General features: G+C 42.5%; 1 protein-coding gene across 1 annotated transcript in view; it reads right to left on the reverse strand.

Moving 5' to 3' along the window:
• The window catches only part of RFTN1 (raftlin, lipid raft linker 1), a 319,836-nt gene that overhangs the window by 9,037 nt on the left and 291,336 nt on the right, over positions 1-19,463 (reverse strand). The window contains 2 exon segments of the mRNA XM_030202597.1: positions 6,585-6,666; positions 14,699-14,802. Of these exon segments, the coding sequence (XP_030058457.1) occupies positions 6,585-6,666; positions 14,699-14,802 (186 nt within the window).

Here is a 19,463-nt window from a genome sequence, read left to right on the forward strand (position 1 = left end):
CATGCCAAAGAGCTCAATTTTTGTCTCATCTGACCACAGCACCTTCTCCCAATCACTCTCGGCATCATCCAGGTGTTCACTGGCAAACTTCAGACGGGCTGTCACATGTGCCTTCCGGAGCAGGGGGACCTTGCGGGCACTGCAGGATTGCAATCCGTTATGTCGTAATGTGTTACCAATGGTTTTCGTGGTGACAGTGGTCCCAGCTGCCTTGAGATCATTGACAAGTTCCCCCCTTGTAGTTGTAGGCTGATTTCTAACCTTCCTCATGATCAAGGATACCCCACGAGGTGAGATTTTGCGTGGAGCCCCAGATCTTTGTCGATTGACAGTCATTTTGTACTTCTTCCATTTTCTTACTATGGCACCAACAGTTGTCTCCTTCTCGCCCAGCGTCTTACTGATGGTTTTGTAGCCCATTCCAGCCTTGTGCAGGTGTATGATCTTGTCCCTGACATCCTTAGACAGCTCCTTGCTCTTGGCCATTTTGTAGAGGTTAGAGTCTGACTGATTCACTGAGTCTGTGGACAGGTGTCTTTCATACAGGTGACCATTGCCGACAGCTGTCTGTCATGCAGGTAACGAGTTGATTTGGAGCATCTACCTGGTCTGTAGGGGCCAGATCTCTTACTGGTTGGTGGGGGATCAAATACTTATTTCCCTCTGCAGAATGCAAATAAATTCATATACTTTCCACAATGTGATTTTCCGGATTTAATTTGTGATGTGCTATCTCTCACTGTTACCAATAACCTACCCTTCAATTATGGGCTGCTCATGTCTTTGTCAGTGGGCAAACTTACAAAATCAGCAAGGGATCAAATACTTATTTCCACCACTGTATATTGGAGATTTTGTTATCCAGTTTATCAACAAAAAGTTAGTCCATATACACTTTTTATCAATGTAATTATTCTTATGCCCATGTATATTATTGTTCTCCTACATTTATATACCCTTTTAGTTTTATCTATGTTTTTTTTCTTATCATTGTTTTGATTTAATACTTTTGTCTATAATTTAATATCACTGTATTAGTTATTGTTTATTATATTATTGTTTTTAGACTCTTGAGGCAGGCCTTAGGCTGAAACACAGTACTGTGTCCATCTGTTTTCTGGATTCCGTGGTCCATTTCCCACTCTTCTTCTTTTCAGGAGTGAGAGAGTGACAGAGGAAGGGGATGGATCTTTGAAGGGAATGAGAAAGGTTGGAATGGAGAAGGTAAAAGAGAAAATGAATGGGAAGATGGGGGTGAGGATGACAGAGGTTTCTGAGGTCTGTGGGCTGCTGTAAAGGTCTGAAATCCCAATTCTCAGCTGAATTGCTGTGACTTCAGAAAGTATTGTTTACCTTCCCTCCTTTTTAAAAAGGCAAACAAAGTCCTAGAGTACACAAATATGTTCTTTTAAAAGATAACCTTCTACTAAAGAGGCAAAAATTAAACCTAGTAATTCACAATTATAGTAAAAATATCCCTTTTCTTAAAGAATTCAGGAAGAGCGTTTGAGGTAAAAAGCCAAAAAAAATTACCATAGGGAGTTTCTTTTACTAAGGTGCGCTAGTGTTTTTAGCTCGTGCTAGAAATCAGCTGGCGTTAAACGCTGAGACGCCCATTATATTCCTACTAGTAAAAAAGGCCCGTTTCTGACACAAATGAAACGGGAGCTAGCAAGGTTTTCCTCGGAGTGTGTATGTTTGAGAGAGAGAGTGTGTGTATGAGAGATGGAGTGTGTGTGTCATAGAGAGAATGAGAGAGACACAGAGACAGCGGCGCACTGACAGCTGATTCCAAGGCTCCGCGTGTTTCCCTACTCCTCCCCCTGCCTGGGAATCAGCTGTTAGTGACGTCATCCTGGCTACGGAGCCTAGCTCAGCAACTCCAGGAGCCACAGACACAGGCAGTCCCACAATAGAACGTTGGTGGTGAGAATTATTATATAAGATGGGTGTCTCAGCATTTAGAGCCAGCTGATTTCTAACACAACCTAAAAAGACTAGCACACCTTAGTAAAAGACCCCCTTAGTTTGCAATAAGTTCCTCATTTGACCAAGGATGTGACCCAGCCCATGGAGATGGAGAGTGCTCTCTAACACTCGGCCTGTCCATTAAGCTACAAACAATGCAAAGTGCAAACACTTTCCAACCTGTTATTTTCTTTCTGTCTAGAAATCAGTTTTAGTCGGTCTATTTTCAGAGATCATCTGTTTTGTCTGGCAAACGCTGCAATTATCTTGACATCTAATTTAGTCTGGCATGTTATGATAGACAGGGAAAAGATATTCTTTCACTTTCTACCAGCGTATAAATACAGAAAAAAAAACCCATGCCATGTTCATTTTCCCCTTTCTACTGCGCATCTCTGTTAACATTTAAGGTTGTGCACAATACCACACATTAATGAAGTATAACTGAAGTATTTCTCAGGTCAAAAGTACAGGTACAAATGGAAAAGATAGATCCATTTAATCTGTGGGCATGTCCCAAATGAGCAATTGTTATTATTAAAGCATCTTGGAAAAAGCAGTGTGGTTGCCAAGCTAGTCTACTTGAAAGTATAGAAATAAAAGTTAAATAAAATCAAAGGAAAAAAAAAAGAATATAAGGTGATGAGTTTTTATTGGATTAACAATACATCTTTTAACAAGTTTTCCGGAGTTAGAACGCTCTTCCACAGATCAGGATAGTATAAGCAAATGATGGCACTACCAGAATATATAAGTGAATGATAAAAGCATTCCAATCACAGCCTGAAGGGGAAAGGTAGGAGGTGGGGGGACAGGAAAGATCAGAGAGAGAAATAGATGAGTGATCAGAAGGTGACAAAGCTTCACTCATTGCTTGGTACTGTATTTTGACATTTTAGATTAGTGAACTCTCTCTTGACGGAAGCCTGGATGTTATTCTTACACACAGGAAGGTATCCAAAGCCTGGGAGAAGTTTTTCTTGCCTGCTACCACAACTGATTAAAGACCATCTAAAAGAAGCCAGCTACAGCACCAAATGGCACTGAAACAGCTCAGCTGCTTCCAACCCTCCCTGCTTCGGAATGCATGTGTAGGATGTACCAGTGGAAATAGGAGATAAATCCAGAGTATAATGCTGTCGGTTACTGTGATTACTAAAACCAAAGATGACACATAGGGGCGTTTTCAAAACAAAATAAAATGTCCAAAAACAAGTCATAAGGTGGCAGAAGAACGTTTTTCTCTCAAAAACGTCCAAGTTGCAATTTTGTCACCCAGATTTTAGACATTTTGTTCCATAGTTCATCCAAATTTCAAGGAGGCAAGTTTTGGGCAGGACCTGGGTGGAATCAAAAGGTAGACTTTTGCTGCAATAATGGAACAAAATGAAAAATGAAATTAAGATGTCTTTAGCTAGACCTGTTTCAACCACAACTAAGTGACCAAAAGGAGCTCTAAATGACAACTCGAGGTTTTAAGGCATAACCCCCTTACTCCCCCAGTGGTCACTGATCCCTCTCCCAGCCCCCTAAGATGCGACAGCTTCACATATGGTGGCCAGTCCTTTTAGCGCAGCAAGCAGATCCCTGGGGTAGCCTAGTGGTTGGTGCAAAGCACTGTAGAGAAGGGGACCCAGACCTATATCCCACTCTAACTGGTAAACTTGTGGTGGAATGTGTGAACCCTTCAAAAAACACTAAATACCTACGTTACCTACAAATAGGATACAATCAATGGTACTAAGCCACTTAGATTACTGCAATGGAATTTATGCAGGATGTAAAGAACAAACCTTAAAGAAACTTCAGACTGCTCAAAACATGGCAGCTAGGCTTATATTTGGTAAAGCGCGATTTGAAAGCGCAAAACCCCTCCGAGAAAAACTACACTGGCTCCCAATCAAAGAATGCATCACCTTCAAAATCTGCACCCTGGTTCACAAAATCATCTACGGAGAAGCCCCGAGTTACATGACAGACTTGATCGACTTACCAATTAGAAATACATCCGAATCAATACGATCTTATCTAAATCTGCACTACCCAAGCTGCAAAGGACTTAAATACAAAACAACTTACGCATCTAGTTTTTCCTACATAAGCACACAACTGTGGAACGCATTACCAAAAGCCTTGAAAACAATGTACGACCACCTAAACTTCCGGAAATCACTAAAAACCAACCTGTTTAAAAAGGCATACCCTACCGATCCAACTTAAATGCCTGATCTCTGCAACACAACCAAACTAAAGCACGTAATGGACATAACACAACTCTTCTGTTCTACGATTCCCTAACGTGGCTGTGCCACATGAACTTGATCTTACCACAACATCACCCTGTATTTGTTCACACCGGAGCCTGCAAAGGCCTCTCTGGTACTATGTAAGCCACATTGAGCCTATAAATAGGTAGGAAAATGTGGGATACAAATGTAACAAATAAATAAAATAAATAAATGACACCTGCAAGCTTGAGAGCTATTGTAGTGTACAATGAGGTACAGTAGGTATTTTTCTGCTCCTGGAGGGCTCATCATACAATATAAGGGGGTTATGGTGAGATGTGTACCTGGGACCTGTTATGTGAAGTCCACTGCAGTGCACTCTAGACCGCTCCACTGCTCTGCTGGGATGTCTGTTTGGCCCGTCTACTTTGAAGGATGGCCCCCAGACATCCCAGTGGCTGGTTTTGGGGCATTTTTCTTTTGGATGTTTTGTTTTCCAAAATGGTCCCAGAAGAAAAATACACTGAGTACAAAAGGGGAGATTCTATATATGGCACTTAAAAAAAATTGGCACCAACTACTCAGTGCCAACTAAGCGTGTTCTATAATCAGTGCCTAGATTTAGGTGCCAGTTATGGAATACACTTAGTTGATATTTCAGTGCCTAAATCTACACGCATCCATTTACACCAAAGAAAATGTGGTGTAAATTTCAGCACGTAGATTTCGATGCACTGGGCCATACTCTATAACTAGGCGTGTAAATTTCAGAACACCCACGAAACACCCATTTCCCCACCCATAACCACGCCCCTTTTTACCTGCACGTGTTAGTTCAGTGCACATCATAACAGAATATGCTTAGCGACGTGTGCGCCTAAATTCTAATCAGTGCCAGTTAGTGCTCATTATTGCTTGTTAAGTGCTATTATCAGCGCTCAATAGCTTGTTAAGTTACGTGCATTATTATAGAATCCACGCTGATTTTGGTGCGGATCTCTTGGCGCACTATATAGAATCTGGGGAAAATGTCTAGATTAAAGGCAATTTTTGAAAAAAAAAAAAGATAGACCTTTTTCAGGTTCGAAAATGGCTATGTTCAACCACTCAGTTTTTGGACGTTTTTAGGAAAACGTCCAAAATCAGACAGAAGTTTTATCGAAAATTCCATTCATTTTGCCTTTGCTATTATGTGCACTGTAACATCTTTCATATGGCGTTCATATTGTTATACACATTCTAAATAAATTAAAATGTAATGTTTGTCCAATAAAAAGGTTTTATCTTAAATTTTGTTTTTATTTTGTTACATTCATTTCTATTATTAAACCAAAACAATTTTACAAAATTAGGGGCCCTTTTACTAAGCTGCTTAGGCACCTACACACGCCCAACATGCATCAATTTTAAGTTACCACCCAGCTACCGCGTGACCCTTGAGGTAATTCATTTTTGACGCATTTCAGCTACGCGTGCCGGAAAATATTTTTATTTTCTGGAGTGTGGGCAGTAATCGGGCGGTAACCACCATTTTATGCGCGACCATTATCGCCCGGTTACCACATGAGACCTTACCGCTAGGTCAATGGCTGGCGGTAAAGTCTCAGACCCAAAATGGCTGTGAAAAAATTTTCATTTTGCTGCATGTCCATTTTCGGCAAAAATTTAAAAAAAAGGAATTTTTTACAGGTGCGCTGAAAAATGATTCTGTGTGTGCCCAAAACATGTATCTAAACTACCGCAGGCCATTTTTCAGTGCACCGTAGTTAAAGGGCCCCTTAGGGGGTTGTTTACTAAAGCTTAGCTCGAGTTATCTGTAGCAGGGCCTATAGGAATAAAATGGGCCCTGCTGCAGATAACTGGAGATAAGCTTTAGTAAACAGAGGGGGTTAGAGTTAATGTGAGTTCTTTGTGGTACTGCTTGCAAGGTAATAACAGAGAAGTATAGCATGAGAAAAATGATATTATTAAGAAAACACAGTGCTGTGTACAGAAATGACTGCTCTTATATCACCGGTTACTGTCTCACACACATTCAGTTGTTCCACACATCAGTTTCTTTTATTTACAGTTGAGTGGGGGGGGGGGGGGGGGGGGTTGGTAGGTGTTATCTGCAGCAGACCATGCAGTCTCAAGGTCCCCCCTCCTGAGACTGACAAAAAAGGAGGAAGGAAAAACAGCTTTGATGTTGGAAAAGCATTATACGATTTCTTCAGTGTAACAGCACCAATCAAAAGCTCCTAGTTCAAAAATGTCCTGACACAGCTCGGCCACACTTCTAAATCACAAGAAAACATGGAACTCACATTCCTGCGCCTGTGTAAAATCAATTGGAGAGGATAAAAACTCAGCCAAGGAAAACAAAGAATGGAATTTGAGGCCATGTACCTTACATTCTCGCTTCTTCTGCTTCTGGTGCAGAACGGGCCTCTGAAGAAAGACTATCTGCTTAGTGGCCAGCTTCCCTTCCCTGAAAAATAGAATGCTCTCCATGAATCATAATCCTTTACAGATACTTTGTAACCTCCCAACCTGCATCAAAATTCATTTTCCCACCCAGCTTCCTCTGAAAAAGAGAGAGAGAGAGAAATAAAAAATAAAATATTAAAAAAAGCTTGTCCTCCAAGATCATTTGTTTGACATTTCAGAAGCACCTGCTCATTTACCTTTAAGGGCTTCTTTTATAAAGCCACACTAGCGATTCCTGCATGGCAAATGAGAGGAAGCTCATAGGAATTGAATGGGCTTCCTCAAATTTGCCATGCAGGATTCACTAGTGTGACTTTGTAAAAGAAGCCCTAAATGATTTGCTATTGAGAAGAGGAAAAAAGTACATCTTCATGTCCACTAGAGCAATGAAATAGCATGACCCAGGGAGCAGGATGCAGTTTTCATAAATTCTAAGGATGGGACAAAACCTTTGGAAAACTTTCTTTTGCAATAATTAAGCACAAAAAGCCAACTAGAATCATGTGTTTGATTAAAGAAAGCATATCTTAAATCTGGAGTTCTGCAGTCTAAAACCATCACCTATTTACTGAGGGTCTGTTCTCAAAGCTTCCAGATTGACTAGCGGCATCACAAATATTCATAGAGAACTGTAATATATTCAGTAGGGATGTACAAGGCCAAAACTAGTTTTGATTCGCTTTCAGAGTTTTCTGAATTTGGTTTCCACTTTTTGGGTGTATTATTCAATTTGGTTCACACGTTCATTTTAATAAAAATATTTTTATGCACATTGGAATGTTTTAACATGCATATTGATTATATACACTTTAATTTCTAGGTTTACATGGTTATAATCGATTTTTCACAGATTGAGGTCCTTTTACTAAAGCTTATCGTGAAGTAATGGACATTAGCATGTGCTAAGTGCCACGTGGCACATAGGTGTAAAATAGAACGCACAGCATTTAGCATGTACTAATGTGCATTAGCACATGCTAAGCTTTAGTAAAAGGGCCCCTAAAATTGTTAAGGCCTCCAAAGAAAGTAAGTGCACGCTCTTAATATTCAGGCTGATCCAATATTTCCCAGCATAGAAAGCAGATCAGCGTCAGGGTAATACTGTGCGTCTAGACCAGATGTAGTAGACAGCAATACAATAACAAACTTCGGGCTCCTTTTACTAAGTGGCGGTAAGCCCAATGCAGGCTTACTGCTCGCTATACAGGAAGTACCATCGGGCTACCGCAGCAGCCCGGCAGTACTTCCAACCCCTAGTGCACCATCATTTACGGCACTACAAAAATGTATTTCTTTTTGTAGTGCCAGAGTGTACCCGGGCAGTGCCGTGCGCTGCCCGGTTATCGCTGGGTTAACGTGCGAGCCCTTACCGCCACCTCAATGGGTGGCGGTAAGGGATTCCCCCACCTGAAATGGCCTCGCGGCAAGTGCTTTACTTGCCGCCCAGCCATTTCCTGTTGAAAAGCAAGACTTCCCTTTTACCAGCTGCTGTAAAAAGGGGCCTTGGCGCTAATGTAAAAATTGCGCCGACACCAGCACCAGCCCCCTTATGCTGCAGCTTGGTAAAAGGGGTCCTACTACTACTCTCGATGTCATTTGGAAAATGGCTTTATCACAATGTAGTCACTGTGTATCAAACAAGAAGAAATTGATAAACCGCTCATATTCCTACTACTGTGCATTAGTTAGTGCATCAATTAAGATGGGAGAAAACAAAATATTGGAATGCTTTATATTCTTGCCCAAATCAAATTTAAGACTTTATAGGGTGGTGATAGGAAAGATGCTGATGTGGTTTTATTTTGATGAAACATCATTGCCCTTATTTTAAAAGCTCTGTTCGCATTTTGGAAGTCTGAAAACTGGCATTTAGACATCCATACTGCATGGCTGTCCAAATCCCAATTTTATAAAGCCAGGAAAGGGACGTCTAAAACTGTAGAATGTCCATATGGCAAGGGGGCATAGTTTTGTGTGGGAGTAGGGAGGGGCCAAAATACGGACATCTAACTCCAATTTCAGAACGAAAACGGATGTGTAGGTCCCAAAAGATGGATGTTGTAATTTCTGGTACTTGATATGTCAAGGTTACAAAAGGTGCTGTGATTGAGCAGCTCTCCACTGGATGGATTAAGGCAGTGGCATTCCTAGGGGGGCTGACACCCGGGGCGGATCGCCAATGCACCCCGCCCCCGGGTGCAGCGCGAACCCCCCCCCCCCCGGCGAAAGGACACCCCCCGTAAAGGAACCCCCCCCCCGGGTGCACGCCACTGGGGGGGGTGCCGCGCGCGCCTGTCCTCCGTTGTTCCATGCTTCTTCTCTGCCCCGGAACAGGAAGTAACCTGTTCCGGGGCAGAGAAGAAGCATGGAACAACGGAGGACAGGCATGCGCGGGCCCCCCCCCCCCCCCAGCGGCGTGCACCCGGGGCGGACCGCACCTACCGCCCCCCACTAGGAATGCCACTGGATTAAGGCAAGTCATCTCCTTAATTCCCCAAAGGTTTATGTTTCCCTCCCTCTCCTAAATGTGAAACTGGCAAGGGATACCGGGCTCCATGACAGCTTTAGGAACTATGGGCATTCATGGCACTAAAATTTTTTTTTAATTAACTTCTTAATAGACCTCCATGCAGGGTTGAGGAATGGCTTTATGGTTAGTTCAGTGGCCTTTGAGCCAAGAGGCCTGGGTTCAAATCCCACTTCAGCATTTTGTGGTTTTCTTTTTTTAATTATGAACCCTTAGGGACAGAAAAATACTTACTATACCTGATTGTATAAGAGACCTTGAAAGCAATTGAAGCGGTATATCCAGATACAATAGGAGAGCTCAAAATAAATTTTAAAAAATTAAGGAAGAGCTGAAATGGGACTTGAGCCTGGGTCCCCTGGATATCAGCCTATTGCTCTAATCATTAGGATAACCCTCTGCACTGCTCAGATGTCTATGTGGCCATTTTATAATATTGACTTTCTTATGACGTTCATGTTCCTTATTTTGCTTTGTTCATAATTTGGACATTTCATTTTGTAAATTGGATGTTCGGGCTGGATGTCATCAGCAGATTGATGTCTAGTTCTCATTTGTTTTAGAACAAGCTATATGTTGGCAGATCCTGTTCTAAAATACATGGGCAAAGGAAGAGGAGTGAGATACAATAAATGTACTTAATATTTCTCAGCTTTAACCTCATTAAGAAACCAACAACAGTGCTAAACTGTCTGTCTGCCTAAATGGGTTAGATCTAGGGCTCTACCGAATATTCATATTTGATTTGATTCGATTCGGCCCTGAATAGTGCCCTTAATACATTATTTGTATATGGCCAAATAGTGATTTAAATTCAAATATGAATAATCCGGGGCTCTACAGTGCTAAATCCTACTGAAAAAAAACCCTTGATCTCTGATTTCATGTTGCTTCTTTTATTATTTGTTATGTTAAAGCTCAGTGCGGGAGGTGGTGGAAATGAAAACGGGAACGGAATTCAAACATGCATGGGCTAAACATAAAGGAATCCTGTTCAGAAGGAATGGATCCTAAGGAGCTTAGCCGAGATTGGGTGGCAGAGCCGGTGGCGGGAGGCGGGGATGGTGCTGGGCAGACTTATACGGTCTGTGCCAGAGCCGGTGGTGGGAGGCGGGGCTGGTGGTTGGGAGGTGGGGATAGTGCTGGGCAGACTTATACGGTCTGTGCCAGAGCCGGTGGTGGGAGGCGGGGCTGGTGGTTGGGAGGCGGGGATAGTGCTGGGCAGACTTATACGGTCTGTGCCAGAACCGGTGGTGGGAGGCGGGGCAGACTTATACAGTCTGTGCCCTGAAAAGGACAGGTACAAATCAAGGTAAGGTATACACAAAAAGTAGCACATATGAGTTTATCTTGTTGGGCAGACTGGATGGACCGTTCAGGTCTTTTTCTGCCGTCATCTACTATGTTACTATATTCGTATTCAGTATTTGTATTCGGTCGAATAATATTTTCCATCATTTGTATTTGGCCAAATAGTGAAATCTGGTATTTGGTACAGCTCTAGTTTGATCATCATATGAGGCACTGTGTATAAAATCATTGTGCTGATCTGTTGTACAGTTCTGGTCGCCGCATCTCAAAAAAAAATATAGCTGAATTAGAAAAGGTACAGAGAGAGGCAACCAAAATGATAAAGGGGATAGGATGACTCCCCGTGAGGAAAGGTAAGAGAAGTTAGGGCCCTTCAGCTTAGAGGAGAGACAGTTGAGGGGAAATATGATAAAGGTAAGAAAAGTTTAAGGACTAGGAGGCAGGCAATGAAGCTACTAAGTAGTAAATTTAGAAACAAATCAGAGAAAGTATTTATTCACTCAACATCTAATTAAACTCTGGAAGTCATTGCCAAAGAATGTGTTATTAGCAGTTATCATATAGTAGGGTTAAAAAAAACAGTTCAGACAAGTTATAAAAGAAAAGTCTATAAAAATCATTATGAAGGTGGACTTGGGATAATCCACTACTTGTTTCTGGGCTAAGCAGCATAAAATCTGTTTTACTCTTTTGGAATCCTGCCAGGTATTTGTGATCTGGATTGGCCACCATTAGAAACCAGATACTGGGCTTGATGGACCAGCAAAACCTATGTACTTTTATTTACATATACTTTTATTTATATATATTCAGTGCTCTGGAATTTTTATACAGGATAATTAAAAATCCCAAGTAATTTGAGTGACAGAGCAAAGGTCCTTTCATGTCAGAATATCCACCCCCGTGCTCTGCATTTCATTGGAGATTCCAAACAAATTCTATCCCTAAAAAGGGCACCTAGTATATCAGAGTCTCCAGTAAAATAAAGAGGCTCCAGGAAATATTCCAGAAATTTCCAGCAGAGTTCTGAAAGCCAGTGGACCAGAGGTTTTCAACCCAGTCCTCAAGCCACACCCATCCAGTTGGGGTTTTCAGGATATCCCCATTGGCTAGGTTTGCCCTGAGAACTGGGTTGAAAACCCCTGCACTGGACAGATGATGCATCTGGGTCTGCACTGTTCAGATTCATTTAAGTACCAGAGTAAAAAATGTACAATGAAAAGTGGTGAATTCAGAGGGAGGTAATGAGGGGGTTGAGTGCTTGGGGGAAGGGGAACAAGACTCTGATAGATGCTAGGCAATGACATTCCCACAAGCTGGTGTGATGAGAGATCAAGAAGGAAGAGCCAGGTTATATACAGTATATAATGAATGATGGGGGGGGGGGGGGGGCAGATATTGAAGGAGACAGAGAAAGAGAGCACCAGATATGAGGGATGGAGAAGCAGGAGAATGGTGGGAGAGAGAGAGAGACATGACTAGGGGCTGAGGGTGAGACAAACTGAGATAGGGGAGGGAAATGGAGAAAAGACTCTTGATATGAGTCAGGACAATGAAGGATCAAAGAGGACCCAGTAGATAAAGAGACAGAAGATCAGGAAGAGGGAAACTGAGAAATAATTCAGAAACAGGGAATGAGAAAAAAGGGACTGGGTGAGAAAACAGAAGCAGGAAGACTAGAAGCTAAGGGAAAGAGAATGAGAACACAGGATGGAAGGGGAAGGTCAGATAGAAAGGAATAATGATGGGGAGGCGAAAGGTGAGAGGACCAGGTATTAGATAGACTGAAAGAGTGAAAGGTCTAGATTATGATTGGGGGAGGGGAGGGAAATACTGAGAGACAGAGGAAGAAGGGAATGAGAAATGGAGATGAGAAGGAAGGGTGAAAGGAGAGCAGGAAGGAAGAGGAGTTAAGGAGGAAGAGAAGAAAGCTGGTGTAACCCGGTCCTGTTATCCTGGTTTAGAAGAGGCTCAAGAGGCACTGCATGTTTTTATCACTTATTCATTCTGGTCCTGTCAGCTCATCCACTTATGAACTGCACGACACTCAGAGGATTAAAAGAACTGGAACATTTATTAATTCTTAACTGATGGTTTCCACTGCATTGGTCTTCTTACAGTCAATTGTAACTCATTTTGCTCGCCAGGTGATCATAAGCAATAATGCATGTCTGGGCTAATACACATGCATAGTTGTCCTGCAGTTCAGTCAGAACCCAGAGAGGAATTCACACTCCTGATGTACTTCAATACTATCTGGCCTGGACTTCCAGTAACTGCATACTCCCTTCGGGCTGCCACCCTGAAGGTCTCGCTATCAGCCAGGGGAGACTACAACTCCAACCGAGCCCCGGTTACGGCCGGACTCCTCAATTTGCTGAGTTTCTGGCTCATATAATGGCTCATGCAATATAACAGCTTACTGTCCAGATAATCGATCCACTGGTTACAATGTTACAGGACTTCCCATGGGTCATCTGGCAGGGAACTAACAGTAACACCTAACTCTCACACAAGAGCTGGTTACTTCTTCAACAGGCAGAACCAGAGACAAAATCCTTCCGACAGGGTTTCCCTGACATATCTCTGAGTTCCTCCCGGGTCCTCCAGCCACTCCCCTAGTGACCTGCCACTCGGGACTCATTTTATCATGTTCTTAAACAAACCATTGGTTAGACTGGGAACAGAGAGAGTATTAACACGTCCACTTTGAAAGAAAGACACAAAGAGAGTGAGTGGGTGTCACAAAATGCCTAGCCACCTGCCTGTTACCCCATAGCTACTTAGAGGGTCTATCCCCAGCACAGCTCAGGTCCGCCTGCACCTGCCGCTCGTGCTCTACACTAGCACCCTCCTCCCACTGACTGGGTCAAAACCGCCTGTGGGCGAGTCTCCTGCTCTTAGATTATTCCCAGTGATTTCTAGGTTACTGGAGCCACACTCCCAGTGGTTTCACAGTTCCCAGAAAGCACTCACAGACCCAACATACAAACCACCAGGATTCTTTATCAGTCCAGACAAACAGGGCGAACAACTATGTTCATTCTCTTAAAAAATACCGAACAGTGGAATAAAATAGTGCAATTGGCAAACAATAACAGGTAACTGAAATATGGATCAATTATAACACTAACTACACACTTGCATGCTTTCTAGAAAGTACCAGGGGAGATCAGGACATATATCTGTTCACAGAGCTTCAGCAAAGAGATCTCTCTCTAGTTCTCCCGGCCTGAAACTGAAGCAACAGCCAACATCTGCTGGGTAACTTTAAACTCCAGGCCAATCAGAGCCCAGAACAGTCAAGTTTCAAATAAAAACTGATTACATCACTACAGGATCTTCCTATTATCTATCTGCCAACAGTCCTCTGTAACAGCTTTAAGCATAAACATGCACCATCTGCTGGCCAAACAGAAGAAACACACTTCAGACATATTTAAGACAGGAAAATATCCAATACATTTTACAGGCTTAAAACACACTGTTTCTTCACAGTGGGAAAACAAAATTTAAAAAAATAAAAGGAAAGAAAGAAAATCAGAAAATTAGAAAAAAAAGACCTACTGAGCCAAAAGGCATGGATGGCAAAAGCTGGAAACTTGTATTGCTTGAAAGAAAATATTAACATTTCAGCATAAAATATCCTGGGACCTTGTTCAAACTCTCTAGCCTGGATGTATCTCACACATAGAATTTATATGATGAGAATAGTTGAATTGTGCTGTCTGTTGAATATTTCTGGTGAATAATTAATTTTCCTGTATGCACAGCTTTTAGGTATTATTTTTTGCCAAAGTAGATTGTTGTGATTTTTTCATTTGACTGAAGTGATCATTCACTGCTGGCACTACAAACACCTTCCCTGCAGTGTCCCAGACTCATCCTCCAGAAATCTGGTAGCCTAACACTCCCCTCTCTCTTTTTCCACTGGCAGGAAGATGGCAGCGCTTCTTACCTGTCTGTGTCACCTCTGTCTCTTTAATGTCTGAACATGTGGGGCTCTGTAATCTTGCAGGACCTATTGGCTTTGCATATTCAGCTGTCAGACTGAAGCCAGCAGACTGAGGCACAGACAGATAAAGTGCTGAGCATCATGGAAAATTCAGTTTGATGTGCTATGAGAATTAGGAAAGCTTGAATGTACACCACAAAATAATAAGAAAAGATAGTTAAGAAAAAAAATCCCAAATACCTGGTTGTTTTTACAATTGGAGTGGGAAGTATGCAGGTGAGTTGCCAGCCATATACAGCAAGAGAATTCAGCAAAGGAACATAATCCGCGTGCACCTTAACTCCCTATGGAAGGAAAGTTAGAAATTAGAATTACAATTGTTAATGTAGCATTCAGGTGACTCGTTCTCTTTGACACAGTTCATTTATGCCAGATTAAAACTGAAAAGAAAATAATTAACAGTTTACAAATAAGAAACATGCAGCACTCATGATATGCACTAAAGTCTTAAATGATCTTTTTAAGCATTATCATTGCTCTATGTGTATCAATAGATCCAAAACACCTTCAGAGTTGGTAAAGAATGTTAAGTGGGGATTATGGTGTCTCAGTTCTGGAACATATCCTTAAAGCAAAATGAAGGATGTCTGATGTACTGACTGAAGTACGTTGAATTTCTCTCCCTAATACTCCAAAAATGACAGTGTCAACATTACCTTTATCCCAAGCAACAAATGTAAATTGGCTTTTTTTCATTAGACATTTTTACTTACAGTCTTTTACTATGAACTGACAAAGGGCATCAGCACATCAGGCCTGGATCAGGCCTCCTGGGGTTTGACATTACTTTTCTGTCCATTCATCTATACTAGTGCTGAAGCATTACTGTTTCCTAAAGCCGTGTCTGTGTACTAACACCATATTCTTCCCTGCTCAGTAGAGCTTACAATCTATTCAAGACAGACAAATAGGACAAGGGCTTAACTTCTAGGGCAATGGCATAGAACATCCCGAACTAGAAGTTGAGGACTGCACCCTGACACAGCCAAAGGTGAAACGTGGCCCGTATTGGCAGCAGGTCCATCAGAAAATTAAGATAAGTGGTGTTGAGCTCATATATATTTTTATTTTATTTATTTTTGTTACATTTGTACCCTGCGCTTTCCCACTCATGGCAGGCTCAATGCAGCTTACATGGGGCAATGGAGGGTTAAGTGACTTGCCCAGAGTCACAAGGAGCTGCCTGTGCCTGAAGTGGGAATTGAACTCAGTTCCTCAGGACCAAAGTCCACCACCCTAACCACTAGGCCACTCCTCCTTTAATATAATGTAAGAGAAAGACATTTTGTTTAAAGTTTTGATTGTATTATGAAGAGGTTAGAAATGTTCATTAATAAACAGTAACCAATGAGGAGGCAGGCAAATTGCAGACTGAGTGGCCCATGTGAAAAAAGTTGCCACTAAGGTCTAGAAGACTGTTACATGGTATGGTGTTGTGATAACTTGAGTTTTTGTGCTGTGTGATATATGGTATATTATGGAATACACTCCTGCTACTTCTTTTCAGACTCCAGAGTGGTAGGGCTGTTTAGTCCCTCCCTTCCAGGCCAAATGCAGTCTCTCTTCTTCTTTTGATCCTGCTTCTGGTTCCTCCAGCTCCACAGTTACAGTAAGCACATTTTCAAAGCACTTAGACTTACGAAGTTCCATAGCTTACTATGGAACTTTGTAAGTCTAAGTGCTTTGAAAATATGCCGTAGCATAGTAGATGTCGGCAGATAAAGACCTGTTTGGTCCATCCAGTCTGCCCTACAAGGTGGCCAGATTTGAATCTGGCACTCTGTGCAGGTTCCACTTCATGATTAAACACTAGCATCATAAACAGGGCAGTCAGCAACTGGTCGTGCAAATCTCATATGGGCCATTTATGGGACCCAGGCCATAGAAGTTTGCCCAGCATTGGTCTTAACTTGTCAACTTCTGGTACTACCATCAAAGCTCACTCCAGCTATGAAGTCATTTAAGTTCTGTTTTAATTTAATTCCATCCTTTTTCTGTTCAGGGTTCCTCTGTGTTTAATCCCACACAGTGACGATCCTAGGTCGGCTGCCACCCGGGGCGGATTGCCAATGCGCACCCCCCCCCCCCCGGGTGCAGCACGACACCCCCTCCCTGGTGCAATGAGACCCCCCCCCCCCCCGGGTGCATCAACCCCCCCCCCCCAGGTGCATTCTTAGCTGCTGGGAGCAGCCGTGCGGCTCTCGGCTCCGCTGGCTCCCTGCCCCCTCTGCCCCGGAACAGGAAGTAACCTGTTCCGGGGCAGAGGAAGCAGGGAACCAGCGGAGCCGACAGGCGCGCAGCTGCTCTCTGCACCCCTCCAGCGGCGTGCACCCGGGGAGGACCGCCCCCACCGCCCCACCCTTGGTACGCCGCTGATCCCACACATTCTTGAATTCCATTACCATTTGTATCTTCACAGTTTCCCTTGACAGGGCATTCCAGGCATCCACAACCCTTTCTGTGAAAAAGTATTTCCTGATTTTGCTCCTAAGTCTCCCACCCTGCAACCTCAACTCATGACCTCTAGTTCTACCCACTTCCCCATCTCTGAAAAACAGGTTCCACTTCTATTTTTATCTATAAATAAGCCCTGAACAGGATAATAAGAGAATTAGGATGTTTCTTTTGCTATGGGAAATGGTTAGAAACAGGGTATTATGACCAGTAAGCTGTCTTGGGCACTTCCCTGTTCTCCCATGCTGATAGCCAGGATAAGTAGTGGCTTTAATGCGAAAGCCTGTGTGGGAAGAAAAACCTGAAAAGGATCCCATAAGGGGAACAGGCTAAAAGCAGCACAGGGAAGTGTAAGCTTGTCTTAAAGCCCTAGGAATGGGGGGGGTGGGGGGGGGGATCTGGTCTGGAATCTTATATACAGGAATCTTATACAAGGGAGATGTGACAACCATCTCTGCAGGGGAAAGCCTAGAGCAGGGAAGCCTGGGTAAGCAGTAGGGCAGGCATATTCCAGAACCTTCCTACCTAGCATCTAAAAGTCAGTCAACAAGGAGGGGAGGGAGAGTGGAAGGAACTGCCTATTGCACAGAATTCATAGGGCGGACATGGTGTGTGGAAATGCTGTGCAAGGAACCTTTGGGAAGGAATACCTTATAAAGGGCATGTATGATTTGGCAAGGCTGGACATTTAAACAGAGGTATTGAATGCTTGTTTTTGTTATTTTTTTGTTTTTTTAAAGAAGAATGTTAAAAGCTGAGAAATGGAAAATCAGCTCATTTTGTTCCTTTTGGTGTTTTCTTTTAACTAACAGCCGGGGGGGGGGGGGGGGGGGGGGGGTGGAGGATGGTACTGAAAGAGTTAAAAGAGAGTTGGTACTATCCAGGGTGTAGGGGCTGTTAGGCTGAAAATTCTATGTCCTTGTTTAAGGGAGCCAGCTTGGTTTTGTTTTAAAGAAAAAAAACCTTTATTAATTTTTGGACCCATGATTACTGGAGCCTAGGGGAAGCCAGGAAAGTAATTTGCATATGATAATGACTCTAACAAGGGTAACCTTTGTATCCTGTTCTTTTTTTTTGTGTGAGAGAAAGTTAAAAAGTGCTGGAAATTGAGGACATCAGTATAAAGCCCCAAGAAGTGATAGCTTCCAAAGGAAGAGATGGGATGTTTTGGTAATTCAGTTACAAACAAAACAGAAACAATAAAGGAATGGGTAACCAACAAAGACCTTGGACTTGTTTTCTCACTGAAACATGGATCCACGACAAGAAAGACCCTATAGCCCTAGAAGTATGCCCACCAGGATATAAAATCCTACACTGGACCAGAAATGAGAAAAGAGGTGGGGGAATCGCCTTAATCTTCGTCACAGTTGAAGCTTCTGCGGAATCCATAACACCACACCTGGAAATTGCCTCATTCAAAATCAAGGACCAAACTCTACATAACCAAGTGAGCTGCATCCTATTCTACAGACCCCCAGGAAATTGGAAAGTGGCTCAAACAAACTTCATGGACTTCATCTCAAATACATGCGTAGCTAACCCCAATACCCTGCTAATAGGAGATATCAGCCTACATTTAGATGACCAGAGAACAAATAGCTCCAAATAATGTGACAAATTCCTTCAACTGTGGGACTTCCAGCAACCACCTATGACTTCAACCCACAGTAGAGGTCATGCCATCAACTTACTAGTATACAGATTCTCACATGACAATGATCTTATCATACAGAACCCCATATGGACAGAAGTTCCCTGGTCTGATCAAGTTAAACAAGACCCTATACTGGAAAGAACACAAATTCCACCCTACACAAGCACAGGCAGCATATAAATCATGTGGAAAAATCAATGCAAATTTTGGATGGCTATATATGAAGATCAATGGTTGCTACCGACTAACACTGAATGATTCCTACTAGAATGGGACAAAAGATGCAAGCACATACTGGACACAATAGCCCCTCTAAAAACAAAAACAAAACAGAGGCACAAAGCAGTACCATGGTATGATGGGGAATTAAAAACAGCTAAAACCCACTGAAGAAAACTAGAACAAGCATGGACAAAAAATAAAAATGATACAAACAAAAAATGCATGAAGGAAAGCACGTAAAAGTTACAAAACAAAAATTAGACAGGCCAAAATAAAATACTACAAATAACGTGTAGGCTCGGATTACAAAGACACAAAGAAACTATATAAATTTATAAATAAACGAATAAAAACCAAACCAGCAACATCAGCGAACGAAGAGCCCCCGTCAGCAAATGAACTTGCCAGATTTTCTGAAGAAAAGATCCTCAGCATTAGGAAAAGCCTAACACAAGACGACACAAATCTCAAAGCCCTCACAGATGAATTTGATCACCCCCAAGAAGAAGATCCCCAGCGGACAGGGCATGGACAGACTTCACACAACCCACATCTGAGATGGTAGCACAAGTGCTAAGAAAATTCTCCTTTGCCCACTGCGTGTTAGATACC

This window comes from Microcaecilia unicolor, chromosome 1 (genome assembly GCF_901765095.1).
Source record: "Microcaecilia unicolor chromosome 1, aMicUni1.1, whole genome shotgun sequence".
Taxonomy (NCBI): Eukaryota; Metazoa; Chordata; class Amphibia; order Gymnophiona; family Siphonopidae; genus Microcaecilia; species Microcaecilia unicolor.